Here is an 18,597-nt window from a genome sequence, read left to right as displayed (position 1 = left end):
GTTAACAATTTCTACATATATTTGATATCTACCATAGCCCTATGTTTGTAGCAACTAGCAACTGGGCGTTGTTTGAAGCAGCTGTCGGCCGCAGTCAGGTATTACTGTTTTTTTTTTTTTTTATCTCGCGGCATGAGTTGAACATGATATTTACTCTTGGTCCATTCCTCATTGCGTCCCGAAGACTGCGCTGACTGTGTTTTAGGTCTGCCTTACCTGGTATAATTCAATAATCGGAATTTGGATTTTTGTGAATCGTTCTCGAATCTTCCACGCCCGAATCGCGAATAATCTCAGAATCGGAAATTTCGCACGCCTCTAGTTTCTACATCTGTGTGATTTTGACAAAAACCAGATAACATTTGATGGGGATTTTATGCAGAAACGTGAGAAATTACAAAAGGTACAGATACTTTTTCGTACCACCGTATGTGCAATTGCTTTTTGTAATTGTACCAGCAGTATTTATCAAGGATTTAGCATAGGTTGTTGGGCTGTGGAATGGATTAATCGAATTACAATGTATTTTTATGGGAAAATCCCGCTCGACAGCCGATCATTTCGACTTACAAACCAGGTCCTGGAACAAATTAAATTCGTATGTAGAAGTACCACTGTAGTTTTAATGACCATAAATAGTCACTAAACCTGTATAGTTTTATAGGTCTTAAGTGGCAGCTTTTGAATAGCTGGCCACCAAAGTGACCACTGTACTACAAAGAGTTAAAAATGAAATAATAATGGCTCAACAAACACTGTTTTTGCGGTTTTCTAAAATGGGATGGTTTTGAAATATTCAGCCCAAAGGTAATGAATATTTTTTGGAAAATGTTTTGTTTAGTGTTGGGAAATATTTGTCTATAGAAAAATAACGTGCCTTGGAACAGTAAAAGCTGGAAAAGAGTGAACTTAATGGCATGCACACTTTGACTGGCTGCTGTGACACACAGGGCTCTATTTTCGTTAGGCTCGCCGCTGGGGTACAGTCTGTGCCAAGCTGGGCGTTTTGGCGAAGAACCTGGGAGTGTTCTTGAACAAGCAGAGTGACAATTTGGTGACAGAATGTCGATCTAAATTTATGCCTACTCAGACGGCATCCTGGCGCTAGGTAGACTGCTGGTCAAACATGAGTAGGGCTTTGATTGGCGGCGACACGGAAGCATCGTCCACCAATCCACAGCCAGATGTGGGGGGGGTGTGCCTATTTTTGAGATTACCAACACCAGTCTATCATAATTTATGCTGTCCTGAAAATGGAGCCATTGGTGCACACCTGCAAAACTATTCGTGGTCCATGGTTTAGCATTTCTAAATTTGCAAAAATCTTAGCTACTTGCCGTTTTGTACTTGAGACAAAAATATTCTTGATTTGCTTTGGTTACATGCAGTGTTGTTAATCTTACTTTAAAAAAGTAATTAATTATAGTTACAAATTCTCCCAAAAAGTAATTGCGTTAGTAACTCAGTTACCTGAATGTAAGCGTAATTAGTTACTAGTAATTAGTTCATTACCCTAATTTACCCTTTACCCTGAATCAACGGTTAAAAGTTGTTAAAATTGCCCCCATTATTGCATTAGTTCCCTTCCGTCTACTTTTGACATGTGGAAGTTTTAAAACTGTTTCATCATTTAAAGATAAAGTCAAGATTTTGCCGATTTAGGAGCATTTTAGATAAAAAGTTACTTAGGTTCGCTAGGAAGGTTCTCTACAACAGAGCCTTCCTAAGAAGTCTACTGCTTTAAGATGGCGGCTGTTTATAAACGCGGCTATTGGCTACAGTCAGGTACAGTATTATTGGAGCCACCTAGCATCGTGTTTGCTCGGCGTCACAACTGTTTTGCCTCCTCCCCACTCCAGCTCTGCTCTGTCGTCTCGGTGTGTCTGTCTCCCTCAGACTTTTATCGCGACATTCAACCAATATAGCAACGCATAGTAACGCACACCTTTCCATCCTCAGTAACGGTAACGGGGTTACCAAGATGAGAAAAGTAATTAATTAGATTACTCACTACTGAAAAAAATAACACCATTAGTAACGCCGTTATATTCTAACGCCGTTATTAACAACACTGGTTACATGTGGCGGCAAGGAACCTAAATTGAGTTGAGGATCCCCATTCAGACAAAACTAATCCTTTACTGCCCAATTTTCGCATCTATGGAAATCACAACCTTGTTTGGATTGCTGTCAATGACTTGGCGATTTCCACTTTTTGTGTTACGTCTCAGTTCATATCCCCTATGAACAGAAAGTTAATCTTTATAGAAGAAATTAGCTTTGGCTTGCTAACAATGTAGCTTCCTGAGCTAAACAACTAAAGGTATTCCCTGGGACACAAACGAGTTCTGTTTCTGCGCATGCGAAGTAACCCGAATTTCTGCGTGAATCAGAATTAACCCTTTAAGTACCCTTAAATCTCAAAATAAATATCCAAAAACATATATCATTCGTCATTGTACTGTCCTCGCCCTGACGCTGGAGCTAACTCCTAGCTAGACAGCGAGCTAAACTGTAATCTTATCCCGCTCTCTCACTTGGCTGGCACTTCTTGGGAGCAAATTCGCTCTTCCACGTGTGTGTGCGTACGCTTTTTCTGTGCACAAACATGTTTTTCTTCATGTGTACATGTGCTCTTACTCGCATGCGGAAGTACTTCCTGCTCTATGCTTCCAGCACCAGAATAAAAGCATGGATCACAAACCAAAGTCAACATTATAATCAAATGCACGTTTAACCAAAGGGCAGAACAGTCATATTAATGAAATAAAGTAACAATAAGAAACTGTGAACTGTGTACAATAAGGTACTATTTACACCACAAAAAAAAAAAAAAGACTCCAAACAAAATGGCAGAGGAGACTTTGAACTCGAAATCACCAAAGTCGGGTAACGTCGTAACCTGGGCATTCCCTGTATTGTGTCTATTGCTGTCCTCCCTTCATTGCCCCATTTCTCCTTCTGTGTCACGCTTATTCAAGCTCTGAGGACCTAAACTCGAAACACTTTCCCCAAACAACCTCCACCCACACACTCACACCCCTGATTCCTGCTCCTCCTCCACCTCCTCCTCATCCTCCTGCTGAGGCAAGAGGTGATAATGTTCGCCGTCAGCCGGCAGGAAAATCACCCTTGGGCGGCCGCCACTGTCTTCCACGGGGCCATCTTGTTGGCAGTCCAAATCCAGCTGTTCGACAGAGCTGCACTTGGTGTACAAATCTCGATTGACCTCTTTGCCATCGCCTTCCACGAAGTTGGTGTCAGGAAGTGTGCGGTGCTGCAGTGTTGAATGGATGTAACCGATGGGTACAGGCAGGCTGGCAAAGATGATGAGCATGACGATCATAGCAAAAGCCCAGCTGGGGTACTCCAAAATCCTCTCAGAGGCCTGTATAGAAGGAAAAGCAAATACTAGTATACTAGAATATATGTGCTGCAGTAAACATGGGTGTTTTTAGCCCCGGTTCAAAGGTGCTAACGGTTTGAGCACACTTATGCCCCTTTCCCACTAAAACTAGTGGGTCAACGCGTGTTTTTTCCAAGCCGATGCAACCCACTGGCAATTGGCATTTGGCTCCTTTCCCATTGACATAAAAAAGCCTTGTCTTTTTTTTTTTTTTCCACCTGTCCAACCCCCCACCCCTCCTCAGCCGTGCGTAAGGTTACGTGACGTCACCACGCTAAGATCAACGTCGACAAGTGCGACCGAATTCATTCAGTTCAAGGAAGTAAACAATGCAGAGCATTATGGAAGCCTCCTTTCCGTTTGTGTTCTCTGTTTTCATTCTTTTTACTACCCTCAAAATGGTCGAAATGCGGCAAAAGATCAACACTCTGCTTGTGCTGAGGCATCGTAGGCGACGTGAATTCTTCTTCTTCTACTAACTTTGTTGTTAGCATCGACGTAACTACGGTTGTGGGGCGTGTTAAATGGGAGGCGACTGGCATGTTGTACAATTACGCGTCACGTAAGAGCCTACGTCACCACGTAGATTAGGGTGTTGACTGTTGACCCGGGGTTTTGCTTTCACACTGCGTGACGATCAGAGCCGAGGTGATTTTAACACGGGTCGCTTGGCGGGTTGATTGACACGGGTCGAGGCGGGTTGCTGCACCTTTCCCACTGCCACCAAAAGCCGATTGTTAGTGGGTTGACATGGGTTTTTTGGCCAGTGGGAAATTTTGTTCCAAATGTGAGGAGAAAAACAACGGAATGCCTCTTCATCCTGCTTGGTTCTTTTTCTCTGAACATACAGCGAACCGGTTCCAGACAACCTAAGGGTGTTAGATGCGTCGTAGGGATCAAACAAATCTAGTCTATCCTTTGAATCACAGGAAGTCAGTGTAATGACTTCTAGTGCTGCAACGATTATTCGATTAACTCGAGTATTCGATTAGAAAAAAATATTCGAATTAAATTTTGCGGCTTCGAGTATTCGTTTAAATAAAGTGGTGTTGTAATAGTTTGTTTTGAAAGTGTTTGCATTTAGTTTAATTGATTTGGGTGGATACATTGCCCTCTAGTCTGCCTCATTTCACGTGACTAAATCCAGCTGCTCCTTGTTAAGACCAACATAGCTAAGTTTTTGTTTGAGCTAATGTTTTTTAATGCATTCGTAAAGTAGTTTATAGGTATATTTAGCCGATTTTTGTGGGAATATGTGTCTGAACCATTTGTTAAGAGCATTGTGTAAAAAAACAAAAACATTAAAAAAAAAAAAAAAAAAAAAACATTACCGTTTTATAGCATTTAAGCTAGCGGCCTTTTGCTATGTAAGTTAGTCAAATGTTCTTTTGTTGTACATAGATCCTCATTTTTTATTTTTATTTATTTTTTTATACAGTTGGAGGCTCAGCTCAGATATTTTAATTTTTTATGTTCATTATCAGAAATCGCTCATCAATTAATCGACTACTAAAATAATTGATAGCTGCAGCCCTAAAGACTTCATGACCAGTGTAATACATTTTGTTGTGTTTTTAAGGACTCTTGTATTTGTAGGCCAATGCCATTCTGGATTAGCTATAGCTTCCTGATTGATTTTTTGTCAAGACCTGTAAATATGTAATTGCAATAATACAATCTACATAAAAATAATGCATGGATGAAAGCCCCATGACTTCTTAACTTATTGGCTATATGTCAGTAATTTCAAAAATAAGTAGTGTTTGGTTTCACTACACACGCGCGAGCTGAGATATATTTTACACCTACTACACAGGGTACACAAGTATTGGGTGAGAAATAAGTAAGAATCAGTGACAGCATCGAGCCAGCGGACGTTCATGTTCCCGTGATCAAATGAGCGGAGCCTAAAATTTGCACACCCGGTGTAATCCAAGCATTACGGTACATGCATTCCGACCGAGCAACAAGGAAGTTGACTTCCGTGTGCTTGTGTTGTTCCCAACTCTTAAAATACTCTCAACACTCCAAAATATACTGTAACACCACCATTGCCATCATTTAATAAAGGAAATAAAGTCGCCTGATCTTAATGTAGCTCCATCTACATGTGCCTTATGTGCATAGCGCACGAGGGCTGTCACGTCAAGGCAAGGCAAGGCAAATTTATTTATATAGCACAATTCAACACAAGGCAATTCAAAGTGCTTTACATCACATGAAAACCATAAAAATCACATTTAAATCAACACAACGTAAAAACCAAGACAAAAGATTGCATTTAATCACAGAATAAAAATAAATAAATAAAAATAAAACAAAAATAGAAATAAAGCAAAAACTACTACTAATAATAATCATTGAAATATAAGCACAAGAGGAATAGAAGGCAGGTAGATTGAAATATATAGACAGTTATGGATATGCAGTGCTAAACAAAAGCGTTTTTAGCCCTGATTTAAATGAGCTAACGGTTTGAGCATACTTCAGACCTTCGGGTAACTTGTTCCAGAGGTGAGGAGCATAATAACTAAATGCTGCCTCACCCTGCTTGGTTCTTGTTCTTGGAACATGCAGAAGACCCGTTCCAGACGACCTTAAGGGTCTAGATGTCTCATAGGAATCTAACAAGTCAAGCATGTATTTTGGTCCAAGGCCATTAAGTGTTTTGTAGACGAGCAGTAGTATTTTATAGTCTATCCTTTGACTCACTGGAAGCCAGTGTAGCGATTTCAAAACCGGTGTAATGTGGTCCAGCTTCCTTGTATTTGTGAGGACTCTGGCTGCAGCATTCTGTACTAGCTGCAGCTTCCTGACTGATTTTTTATCAAGACCTGTAAATATACCGTTGCAGTAGTCCAATCTGCTGAAAACGAATGCATGCATAAGTTTTTCCATGTCTTGTTGAGTCAGAAGCCCCTTAATTCTGGTTATATTTTTTAGGTGGTAATAAGCGGATTTAGTGACGGACTTTAGATGGCTATCAAATTTTAGGTCTGAGTCAATAATTACGCCAAGGTTTCTGACTTGATTTGTAGCTGTAAGTGACATTGTGCTAAGTTGGCTGCTTATCTTTGACCTTTCCTTTTTTGGCCCAAAAATGATCACCTCTGTTTTCTCCACATTTAACTGGAGAAAATTCTGGCACATCCATTCATTGATTTGATGAATGCATTTACTCAGGGAGACTAAGGGACTATAATCATGTGGGGACACAGAAATGTACAGTTGTGTGTCATCTGCATAGGCGTGATAGGAGATGTCATACTGTTCCATTATCTGAGCTAACGGAAGCATATAGATGTTAAATAAGAGTGGTCCAAGAATTGACCCTTGAGGGACTCCACACGTGAATTTGGTTCGTTCTGACTGATAATTTCCGATTGACACAAAGAAATCCCTATCATGTAAATAGGATGTGAACCACTGAAGAATAGTGTCAGTAAGCCCTACCCACTGTTCCAATCTGCTGAGTAGTATGTTGTGATCAACCGTGTCAAATGCGGCGCTGAGATCCAATAGTAGCAGAACAGATGATTTGCCTGCATCGGTATTCCGACGAATATCATTTAGGACTTTGATAAGCACGGTCTCGGTGCTGTGTTGTGGCCGAAATCCAGACTGAAATGAGTCAAAAAGATTGTTTTGGATCATAAAAGTCTGGATCTGTTCAAACACAACCCTTTCGATAATTTTCCCCAGGAATGTCAGATTTGATATTGGCCTGTAATTACTAATGGTTGAGGCATCCAGATTAGGTTTTTTTAGGAGAGGTTTTATTACTGCAGTTTTTAAAGTCTGAGGAAACTCTCCTGTTTGGAGGGAAGTATTTATAATCTGAAGTATGTCTGGGGCTATGCAATGAAAAACAGTTTTGAAAAAGTTTGAAGGAAGGATGTCAAGGCAGCATGTTGTGGGCTTTAGTTTCGACACAATTTCTGTTAAAGTGGCATAGTCCAAGAGGCTAAACTGTCTAAGATTGACGTGGGGGACATGTTGGGAGGCATTTAGTGTAAGATTTGTTAATCCGGAGTTGCACACAGTCTGTCTAATCATTAGTACTTTGTGTGTAAAAAATGCTGCGAAATTATTACAGGACACCTCAGATGCCAATTCCTGAGGTATTGATGCTTGTGGGTTTGTCAGTTTGTCAACAACAGAAAATAGTGTGCGAGTATTGTGGGTGTTTCTACTAATGATCTCTGAAAAATATGATTGTCTAGCATTTTTCAGTTCCTGGTTGTATTTGCGAAGACTCTCTTTGTAGATATCATAAAAAACTAGGAGTTTGTTTTTTCGCCATCTGCGTTCTGCTCGTCTACAAACTTGCTTTTGTTTTATAGCTAGTATGGCATTTCTCCAGGGTGACCTCTTCTTTCTTGACAAGGTTTTTGTCTTAATCGGGGCAATAGTGTCCATTACAGTCATCACACCGGAACTGAAACTATTTACAAGTTCTTCCACTGGAGCTATTGTAGGGGTTAATAATGAGGCATAGGCCTGTGTGAATAACGCACATGTGTTATCACTTATGTAACGCTTCCTAATAAACTCTGTTTCCCTTTTCAGAGGATGGACAGGGGTGGTCATTTTAAACATAATGCAGTAGTGATCAGACAGAGCAACATCATTCACTGTGACCTCAGAGATGTTAAGACCTTTGGATATTATTAAGTCCAGTATGTGCCCTCTGTTATGTGTTGGAACTGTGACATGCTGAGATAAACCAAATGTATCCAAAATATTTAAAAGCTCTCTAGCACATCCTTCTTCAGGATTATCAACATGAATGTTAAAGTCACCCACTAAAACAACACAATCAAAGTCCATGCACACGGAAGACAGTATTTTGGTAAAGTCATCAAAAAACATTGTGTTATACTTCGGTGGTCTGTAAATTGTTACCAAGGCAGCTCTGCAAGGGCTTTTTAGCTGAATGACAATATACTCAAAGGAATCAAACTGACCACATGAAATATTCGTGCATTGAAAACTGTCCCTGATCCGACTGGCAACCCCACCTCCCTTCTTATGGGTTCTTGGCGCACTAAAGAAATTGAAGTTTGCGGGGGTTGCCTCGATCAGAACTGTCGAACTCTTCTCTTGATCTAACCAAGTTTCTGTTAGGAACAACATGTCAAGGTTATGTTTGCAGATAAAATCATTAATTAAGAAAGATTTGCCAGCTAAAGATCTAATATTTAGCAGAGCCAATTGGAGATGCCAGACTGGATTCACTGGTGAGCTTTGGGAATGACACACTATGTTTAACAGGTTGGCAGAATTTATTGAACGTTTTTTATTTCTCACCAGTCTAGCCCTTTTTTTGTTGTTTATCACCACTGGGATTGTTGAGCATACATACTGTACTCCATAAGGCCCCGGCTTTTGCTGGGACAGAAAAGTCTTTGTAATGTTTTCACAGCCTGGACCCGGTGCACATCATATTGGTGTCGCAAACATGGCTCCCTCCATAGAAGGATAATACCGTGTAGTTCCAGAGTTGTAGTGCTTTGGCTTTGCCCCGAGAGAATTCCAGTGGAGGCTGGTTGGTTTGTTGCCATCTTCCCCTGGCACCTGTCGGGTGTGGCAGGTACAGGGTGGAAGCGAAGACATGAACTTGAGGAGATCAAGAGACTGGTTAACCTTGCTATCTAGACCCATGGAGTCCCAATCAGGTTGACTCATTATTCCATCCAAACTAAGTCGTCGGCGGGGTGGCTTCCGGGACTGTGGGGATTTAGGCCTTGATGAGGCCTTAGCCTGACTGAGTCGGAGGAGTGGTGGCGTCTTGGAGTGTGAGGATTTGGTGCTGGATGGGGCCTTATCCTGGAGTCTGCGGCGTGGTGGCGTCTTGGAGTGTGAGGATTTGGGGCTGGATGGGGCCTTAGCCTGGAGTCGGCGGCATGGTGGCGTCTTGGAGTGCGAGGATTTGGTGCTGGATGGGGCCTCGACAGCAGAGGATTGCACGGTCGGGTCGTTCTCCTCCTGTTGAGCTGATGGAGCCACTTCTTGAGTCTCGTCTGAAGGGGGTCGATCACCTGCTACCAGGGTCTCCTTCCGTTGAGGCAGTGGAGCCTCAGCAGAGGAGGGTTGGTCACAGCCTGGCGGGGCTAGCTTAGTCACTTCCCCTTCAGCGACTATCGGCTCCATTTTTGGAGGAGAGATTGATCCTGCGTGCACACTGTCTGATTCAGCACTCATCCCAGCCATCATGTTTATCCGATGTTTTGGGACAGCTTGCCTCCTTTCCTCGAGATAAGCAGACTGTCTGTGCCTCAAGAGATAAAACATGCTGCTGCTTAGTAACCGCACTCCTGACTTATTTAGGTGAAGGCCATCGTTCTTAAAGAGGTGCCTGCGCCCTGAAAATATGTTGAAATTGTCAATGAAGTACATCGATTGTCCAGCGCATGTTGCTTTGAGCCATTTGTTAAGCATCATCACTCTGCTGAAACTTTCATCCCCCAGCCTGGGCGCGGGTATGGGTCCACTGAAAAACACCTCAGTATTTAAAGTTCCGACTTTGTTTATCAGTTCAGTGAAGTCTTGCTTTAAAAGCTCTGATTTTTGCTTCGCAATATCGAGGGCTCCTGTGTGTATTATCAGACTAGTGGCTGTTGGATGCTGAGCAGCAATGCTCAGGATACGTTCAGAGATAACAGACACCGTAGCTTTGTTTAAACAACATACTCTGGTATTGTTGCTACAAAAGTGTTTCATCCCATTCACAGCAAAGTCGCCCACTATCAGAGTGCGGGGCCCATTGGGTCGCTTTCTCTGTAGCCTGCTAGCACATGCATTAGCATCGTACCTCTCTTTCGAGCTGGGTGTTCCAACTTTCCCTGGGTCAGGAGTCTCGGAGAGTGGCGTAAATCTATTTTCCAGTAGAATTTCAGCAGCTTGAGGCACTTTGCTTTGAGCCTTTGTTGTTGCCTTGATCTGTGATAATTTTCCTTCTGGTGCCGGAGTAGATGACGCATTCTTCTGCAGAGGTGGCCATTCCTTTTCATCGTAAATCTGCCAGTGCTGGGTTCTGCCAGGGTCCCGTTGAGTCTCGATGGTGTTTGTTTGCATTCTATGGGTCCGCTCCCACTCGCTGTTTTGGGAGATCGGCAGAGTGGTTTCATTCCCGAGCTGTCCGTTTACCTCCATATTCACTTCAAGCCGGTAGATTTTTGTTTCCAGTACTGCTATCTTCTGGAGCAGTTTGTGGTAATCATCCATTGACAGGGGAGGCATGTTGCTGCTACTTAGCTTTCGTTAGCCGAATTCCTCAGCTCCGATAAGGCAGACTTGTGTTCCAGTAACGACAAAAAAGCACTTTAAAAGGCTCAAAAATGCTCAAAAAGCCTTTGTTTGAATATAAAAATGATTAAAAGATAATTCCAAGACCTCCTGAGTAATTTAGAGGTGTTTAAAAATGATTAAAAAGATGATTGAAGCTTGAGAAGCAGGAGCAAAGCAGAGAGACGTCTGCACAGTAGCGAAGCAGCAAGAAAAGTCAGTCAGTACAATGTTAAGTGATTCCCCTTAGTAGATGGTAGGTTACATTAGTTGATTTTTTTTTCTTTTATGCCAGACAATTGTTTTAGGTTGTTTTAATTACCTGACATGTTTTGGTGAACACTTCCGCCTTCAACAGAGAGTCACTGGTGAAGGTCTAAGGATTCTTTGATGAAGGCGGAAGTAATCGCCAAAACATGTCAGGTAATTAAAACCAACCAAACACAATTGTCTGGGATAAAAGAACAATTCAACTAATCCATAATTGTAGACAAAATGAACTCAGTACAACCATGGTAGGTTACAGTACTCATTTTTGTGGCAATGTAAATCCACAAATCTGAATAAAAGTCTGGCCAACGTTGGTGAGTATTAGTAGTAGACCTCTCTGTCAAGGGCGTAGGTTTGCATAGGGACAGTAGCGACATACAGTGGGGCAAATAAGTATTTCGTCAACCACTAATTGTGCAAGTTCTCCCACTTGAAAACATTAGAGAGGCCTGTTATTGTCAACATGGGTAAACCTCAACCATGAAAGACAGAATGTGGGGGGGAAAAAACAGTAAATCACATTGTTTGATTTTTAAAGAATTTATTTGCAAATCATGGTGGAAAATAAGTATTTGGTCAATACCAAAAGTTCATCTCAATACTTTGTTATGTATGTACCCTTTGTTGGCAATAACAGCGGCCAAACGTTTTCTGTAACTCTTCACAAGCTTTTCACACACTGTTGCTGGTATTTTGGCCCATTCCTCCATGCAGATCTCCTCTAGAGCAGTGATGTTTTGGGGCTGTCGTTGGGCAACACGGACTTTCAACTCCCTCCACAGATTTTCTATGTGGTTGAGATCTGGAGACTGGCTAGGCCACTCCAGGACCTTGAAATGCTTCTTACGAAACCACTCATTTGTTGCCCTGGCTGTGTGTTTGGGATCATTGTCATGCTGAAAGGCCCAGCCACGTCTCATCTTCAATGGCCTTGCTGATGGAAGGAGATTTTCACTCAAAATCTCTTGATACATGGCCCCATTCATTCTTTCCTTTACACAGATCAGTCGTCCTGGTCCCTTTGCAGAAAAACAGCCCAAAGCATGATGTTTCCACCCTCATGCTTCACAATTGGTATGGTGTTTTTCGGATCCAATTCAGTATTCTTTCTCCTCTAAACACGAGCACTGTGTTTCTACCAGAAAGTTCTATTTTGGTTTCATCTTACCATATCACATTCTCCCAGTCCTCTTCTGGATCATCCAAATGCTCTCTAACGAACCCCAGACGGGCCTGGACGTGTAATTTCTTCAGCAGGAGGACATGTCTGGCAGTGCAGGATTTGAGTCCCTGGCAAGGCATTGTGTTACTGATAGTAGCCTTTGTTACTGTGGTCTCAGCTCTCTGTAGGTCATTCACTAGGTCCCCCTGTGTGGTTCTGGGATTTTTGCTCACCGTTCTTGTTATCATTTTGACGCCACGGTGTCAGAGCTTGCATTGAGCCCCAGATCGAGGGAGATTATCAGTGGTCTTGTTTGTCTTCCATTTTCAAATAATTGCTCCCACACTTGATTTCTTTACACCAAGTGTTTTATCTATTGCAGGTTCAGCCTTCCCAGCCTGGTGCAGGTCTACAATTTTGCCTCTGGTGTCCTTCGACAGCTCTGGTCTTGGCCATAGTGGAGTTTGGAGTGTGACTGACTGAAGTTGTGGACAGGTGTCCTGCCATTAATACAGGTAACGAGTGGAGCCTCGTTAGAAGAAGTTAGACCTCTTTGACAGCCAGAAATCTTGCTTGTTTGTAGGTGACCAAATACTTATTTTCCATTCTAATTTGGAAATAAATTCTTTAAAAGTCAAACAATGTGATTTTCTGTTTTTCACATTCTGTCTTTCATGGTTGAGGTTTACCCATGTTGACAATTACAGGCCTCTCTAATCTTTTCAAGTAGGAGAACTTGCACAATTGGTGGTTGACTAAAGACTTATTTGCCCCACTGTAACACTACCAGCTTTTCAGGACGCTCAAATTGTAACCCACCAACTTTGACGGAAACCTTATTTGCATTACATAATGACTCCAATTATATAGGTGATTTAGCTTGTCTTCCCATGTTGTAAGGATAGAATTAACCCTACCATTATTAAGTGAATTACAGTACTTTCAATATGTTCAGACTTTTCAGACACATTTTCCCTTGCTGAATGTGCTAGTCCATTTTTTCCTCTAAAACGCAAGTTTGATTGGCTGATGACTTGACCCCTCCCCTTCCTACACACATGCGTTCACAGCTGGTGTTCTGTCATAATTTTCACCCTGATAATATTTTGCTCCCGAAACTTTTGTGGTGGTGGATAAGCACTGTTTTACACTCAGTTGGACTCGCAATGTTATCCAAAGGTGCTAAATAAACAAGTTGCATGGTAAACATACACGTGCAACATGAATATGGCATAAATACATGCTTAAAGACCCAGAGAAGACGTTAACAGTGAGAGAGCGGCATGGAGTTGAGTTGTTGGCAGCCACATGGCAGGATGTGTCTGAGGAGAACTTTACTACATGTCCGTCCATGATCAAGCGTGAGTAAATATGCCTTTCTTTATCGAAAGTTTGTAGTGTTTACTTTGGAACCGCTGCATTCGCGGCCATTTTTAACATTACCCGCATGCGCAGCTTATTTTTTTCTTTCCTGGATAGTTAAGAGATGATGAACAAGTTAGTATTTCTTGTGTATGCTAAGAAAATTTGTATTTAAATTTGCTTATAAAATCCAGACACTCATTCTGGAAGTTTTTCTTTAGTAGTTTTTGAAAACAAAGGTTTGACTCGACCTGAACCAATGCATATGCACAGCAAAATCCACCTCCTTTAACCCTTTAACACCTAAGCCTATTTTGGCCGAATTTGCATGCATTTGATGTTGCCTTTATATTTCAAAGAAAAAATTGTTTACAATGGCCAAATTGGGTCCCTTTTTTCAGGACACCTTGAACTTCATGTCTAAACTGTTGTTTTCTTCACTGACCAATTATAATCCACATTTTGGACCCAAAAAGACAAAAAAATCCCAAAATCTTTTTTCAAAATTTGTAAAGTTGACGTCCCATTGACAACCAAACATGCTCGACCAACCGTTTTGAAGCTTGATAATATTTATTCAACTTGTTAGGATAAACATTCAATAGAAAAAAATAAGATTGAATAGTTTTATGTTTGACAATTCAACACAAACAGCAGGTATGGTCATAGGCGTTTTTGGCCTATGACCATACCTGCTGTTATATAGCCTGTCAAAACAGGCTATATAGTGTGCAAAATAGTGAGAAAAAAATGTGCATATATCATCTAACACAAAAAGGGTTTGGAAGATATCTCTTTGTGAAGTTAGGTGTTGTACCCATCACCTTATCAAAAGTATATACGTGCAATCAAAGTTCTCGCACACACATCTACATAAAAATTGAAAAGATTAGAGTGAAGAAAAAATATATATAACATTGAAAAAAAGTATTTTACAAAATATTGACAAGTAGTTCAATTTCTTGGATTGTTCAGGCATGCGACCCAATAAAGTTTTTTTTTTTTTTTTTTTTCTGGGCGCACTCAATAAAGCTTCTTCTTGAACAGGTCACGGAGCTGCGTCACACACAACGTCACACAGCCTACTCTTTAGCGTGCTGCTGTCACTTCTCGCCGAGACGCCGATTCATCAGAGGAAAACAACGACAAATACGACTCATCTTCTTCCTTGAGTTAATGAAATAATGCATTAGCTTGTGCAAAATGTAGTTTTAGATTCATTCTGCACGTTTCAAAGTCGCTCGCTCAAACCAACCGGTGTTGTGCATTTTTCGGCACGACACCGGCCGCTGCTTGCTTTGCATGCCTCCCTTTCAATAGTTGGCGCCTCGCTCGGAAATTTATTAAAAATGATCACATTCGGTTCGTCTTTCCTGACATCACAACGACTCTTGGGATAAGTAGTATTTTGTGCAGCTGTCGCTTTTGAAAAAGGACAAGAAATGATGACAATATGGAGATGGATACATGGTCCATGCAGCGTTTTAAGGTATATTTATGAGTGCAATAAAACTATAAAATTCAAATGACATTATCTCCCGTTTTTCTTAGCCGATTGACTTCAAATAAAAACTGGTGTGGACATCAACTTCCGCACTTTCAAACGAGACCAACCAGCAGCACGTGAGTGATGTAATTACTGCGTGACGAAGCTTCAAAGACGATATGCGTAAACGCGTCGCTGCCGACACGTTCGGTGTTAAAGGGTTAAACTGGAAAAAAAAAATCTTTTTTTCAGAGTAAATCTACAAAAAATAAGTGAAATTATTACTTCAAGTAAATTTTACTCAGATTTCTTAAAATAAAAGTAGCTAGCTGAAAATAGACTTATTTTTAGAGAAAAAGTTTATTTCATATTAAAAAAAAAACTCAAATCTTCTTAATTCAAGAATAGATATTGTTCAAAAGTCAAAACGTTATTTGAAAGCATTTTTTTCTTGACACATTCATTTGTTAACTAGCCTTTAACACTCAAAACAAGATTGGAGATATTTATTCGACTAGATTTGAGAAAAATTATTAGATAAAGACTTTATAAATTTTCAGTGTGAAAATAAGTAGAGTATATATAAGTCGATACAGATGTATTTTGCATTAATCATTTAGCCTTACAATTAATTAGGTTCATATTGGGGAGAAATGAAGCCCTGGCCCCGTTCACCCAATCTGTTTGGTCTTATTAATGTCCTGTCCCCAGCAAAAAGTGTACATGCAGGTTATTCAGTTATATCGTCCCTACCAATATTGAGATCAAACTTACGCTCTTGCTCTCTGACTACTCCCATACACAAAACTATACATTTTGCTGTGCCAATATTTAGAAAATGAATTAAAAGTCCTGGTTGTCCGTATCCTTGTGCCCTGCAATTGGCTGGCAACCGGTTCAGGGTGTGCCCCGCCTACTGCCCATAGTTAGCTGGGATTGGCTCCAGCACCCCGTCACCCTCATGAGGATAAACGGCTTGGAGAATCAATGAATGGATAGATTAAAAGTCCTACATGTATACTTTGATCACTTTACAGTTCTCATTTTTGTGGTGCTGTACACCCACAATTTTGAATAAATTCTGGCCAAGGTTCTCGAATTTTAATAGTGGGCCTCTCTGACTGTTCACATACTCAAAACTGCATTTTTACTTGACCAATATTTAGAAAAATTAGTTAAATGTCCAACATGTGACCTTTGATCTGGTTACAGGTCACAGTTCTCATTGGAGGGGTACTGTAAATCCACAATTCTGAATAAATTCTGGCAAAGGTTGGTAAATATTAGCAGTGGCTCTCTCTGTCTACTCACAAACTCAAAACTATGCATTTTTACTGTACCCATATTTAGAAAATTTGAATTAAAAGTCTTACATGCATACTTTGATCAGGTTTACTGTTCTCTAATGGTTTACCCATGTAATAGTTTATTGTATCAATGACCTGTTTGCATTAAAATCACTATATGTTTTAAAATAACTACACCGTTGTAAAGATTTTACTCTAGGTTCATTAAGGGCTCATGTTATTGTTTACTATATGTGTTTTTGTCCAAAACAACATCAAATGCTGTTATTTTTTCCATTAAGGTACAGGTACTTGTGTTGCCGGTTGGATGGCTTCCAACACTGTCCAAGAATGGGGCCGGTCTTTAAATGACACAAATGCAACTATACCCCTCCTCCCCAGTCAGCCCCTGGTCAGTGGCAATGAAAGAGTAAACATACATTGTAAGATAATTGTAAATTCATAAATAATTAAAACTCTCTTACCATGGTTTCATTCCAGGCGGTGTATGTGGGCCCTTTAAAGACCATTCTCAACAAACTGGCAGCCAGAAGTCCCATCATAGCCAACAAGCAGACGTATTTCCACAGATATTTGTACACCACCGGGGGGCGCCATTTGAGCATGTCTTCAATATCATCCAAGAACCTGCAGAGGAGAAAAACATACAACCTAAACTTTCATTATCTTGTAAACAATGTCTGCACAAAATATGGAGTCATGCACTTGTTTTGTAAATTAAATTAAAGTATTTTAGCTTTAGTAAAAGTGACTGGGTATCATTTTTAAAATAAACAGATTTTCATCACGACAAAAGTGTGATTATGAGCAGTTGATTTGGCAACTCATTCTTTCATCTTCCAAGCTGCTTATCTTCACGGGGGTCACGGGGGTGATGGAACCTATCCCAGCTAACTACGGGCAGTAGGCGGAGTACACCCTGAATGGGTTTTTAGCCAATCAAAGGGCACAAGGAGACGAACAACCATTCATGCACACACTCACATATAAAGACAATGGCGTACCGCACGCAGGCTATCTTTAGACCGTGACGTCGCATCGTAAAGCGGAAGTAAAGCCGAAGTGGGACATTATAGACCCGCCCTCGCATAGACCCAACGTAATTAGTGCTACTTTTCTCCGGTAATCTTTCAAAAATGAACATGCCGATCACGCATTGCTTTTTTGGAACTTGTAGAAACAACTCTAGACATTACGACACATGAGGATGTTTTCTTCATGCGTTTTCGGAAACCAAAAACTCGTGAGGAAAAAATGAATCAACTTGCGCGGACACCAGCTCGGCGAATCCATTCCCGTTTCATATGCAGTAAACATTAAGTTGGGTTGGCATGGTCTTTCAGAGGACAAAGAGGTAAGCCATTTTTATATTAACTTATTTTTTTAGCGTAACGTTGTGCCGTACTGCTTCTGTCTGACAACGAATGACCTGAAAAGAATTACAATGGTATCTGACTGCCACTGTTACCGTTTCTGTTATATATATATATATATATATATATATAAACAACTTTAGTAAGGGGGAAGTGTAAATAAATTATAGGATTAAGATGTGTTATCAATGAAAAAATTAAGTGTTCGTTGGCTGTCACTGAGTAGCATTTGCGATCGCTACACAAAGCTAACTAAATTACCCCCAAGAACGGTAAGAGACGTAGGACAACCAGAGGATATATATGAAAGACAGGGCTGATGGTAAAGGATAGCTTGTTGAAACAGGAGGATGTCATTGTCAGTCGTGTCGATAAAAAAGCTAAAGCTATGCTTAGGTCGGCTCGTTTTTTTCGTCTCTTTCAGCCTTCGACACTAAAGCCATCTCTTTAACTGAACATTTTTATGTTCTTCCACATCTTTGCCAGTCAATTTGGCACCAGGCACATCATTTTCGGAGAGAATTGGTAGGTTTAGCTCTGTAAACATCTCCTTCGTACACGATTTACATTCATTTCCTATTAGGGACAAACAGTGGCTTGTCCCTACTTAGCAACAGTAGCTAATGTCATTAATATTAATGAGCGGAATTGACGTGTTGCTTGCGGTACGCCATTTAGAGCAGACATGTCCAAAGTCTGGCCCAGGGGCCAAATGCGGCCCGTGGTCAAATTTCATCTGGCCCCCAGCCTCTGTCATAAAATCAATAACATCTGGCCCGCACACAAACTTAATAAATTGTTCAGCAGTACTGCAACCAGCATATGAAGTAGCTTACACACGAAATGCTGCTCCTCATTTACCCACAAAAAGGCAGCGGCACTTTAACCCTTTATTGCCAAATGTATCACATTTGATACACCGAAAATTTCATGATTTTCAGACT

The 18,597-nt window shown here is 40.9% G+C and overlaps 1 protein-coding gene across 1 annotated transcript in view; it reads right to left on the bottom strand.

Moving 5' to 3' along the window:
• Positions 1 to 2,653: 2,653 nt before the first annotated feature.
• slc6a16a (solute carrier family 6 member 16a) overlaps positions 2,654 to 18,597 on the bottom strand; it is a 66,466-nt gene continuing 50,522 nt past the window's right edge. The window contains exons 11-12 of the mRNA XM_057817598.1: positions 16,745 to 16,907; positions 2,654 to 3,388 (exon numbers count right to left, since the gene is read on the bottom strand). Coding sequence (XP_057673581.1) covers positions 3,035 to 3,388; positions 16,745 to 16,907 — 517 coding nt within the window. The 3' untranslated portion in view covers positions 2,654 to 3,034. The remainder of the gene's footprint in view (positions 3,389 to 16,744; positions 16,908 to 18,597) is intronic.

The sequence above is a fragment of the Corythoichthys intestinalis genome, chromosome 16, assembly GCF_030265065.1.
Source record: "Corythoichthys intestinalis isolate RoL2023-P3 chromosome 16, ASM3026506v1, whole genome shotgun sequence".
Classification (NCBI taxonomy): domain Eukaryota; kingdom Metazoa; phylum Chordata; class Actinopteri; order Syngnathiformes; family Syngnathidae; genus Corythoichthys; species Corythoichthys intestinalis.
The sequence above is the reverse complement of the archived record's forward strand: the minus strand, read 5'-3'. Positions and strand labels throughout refer to the sequence as shown.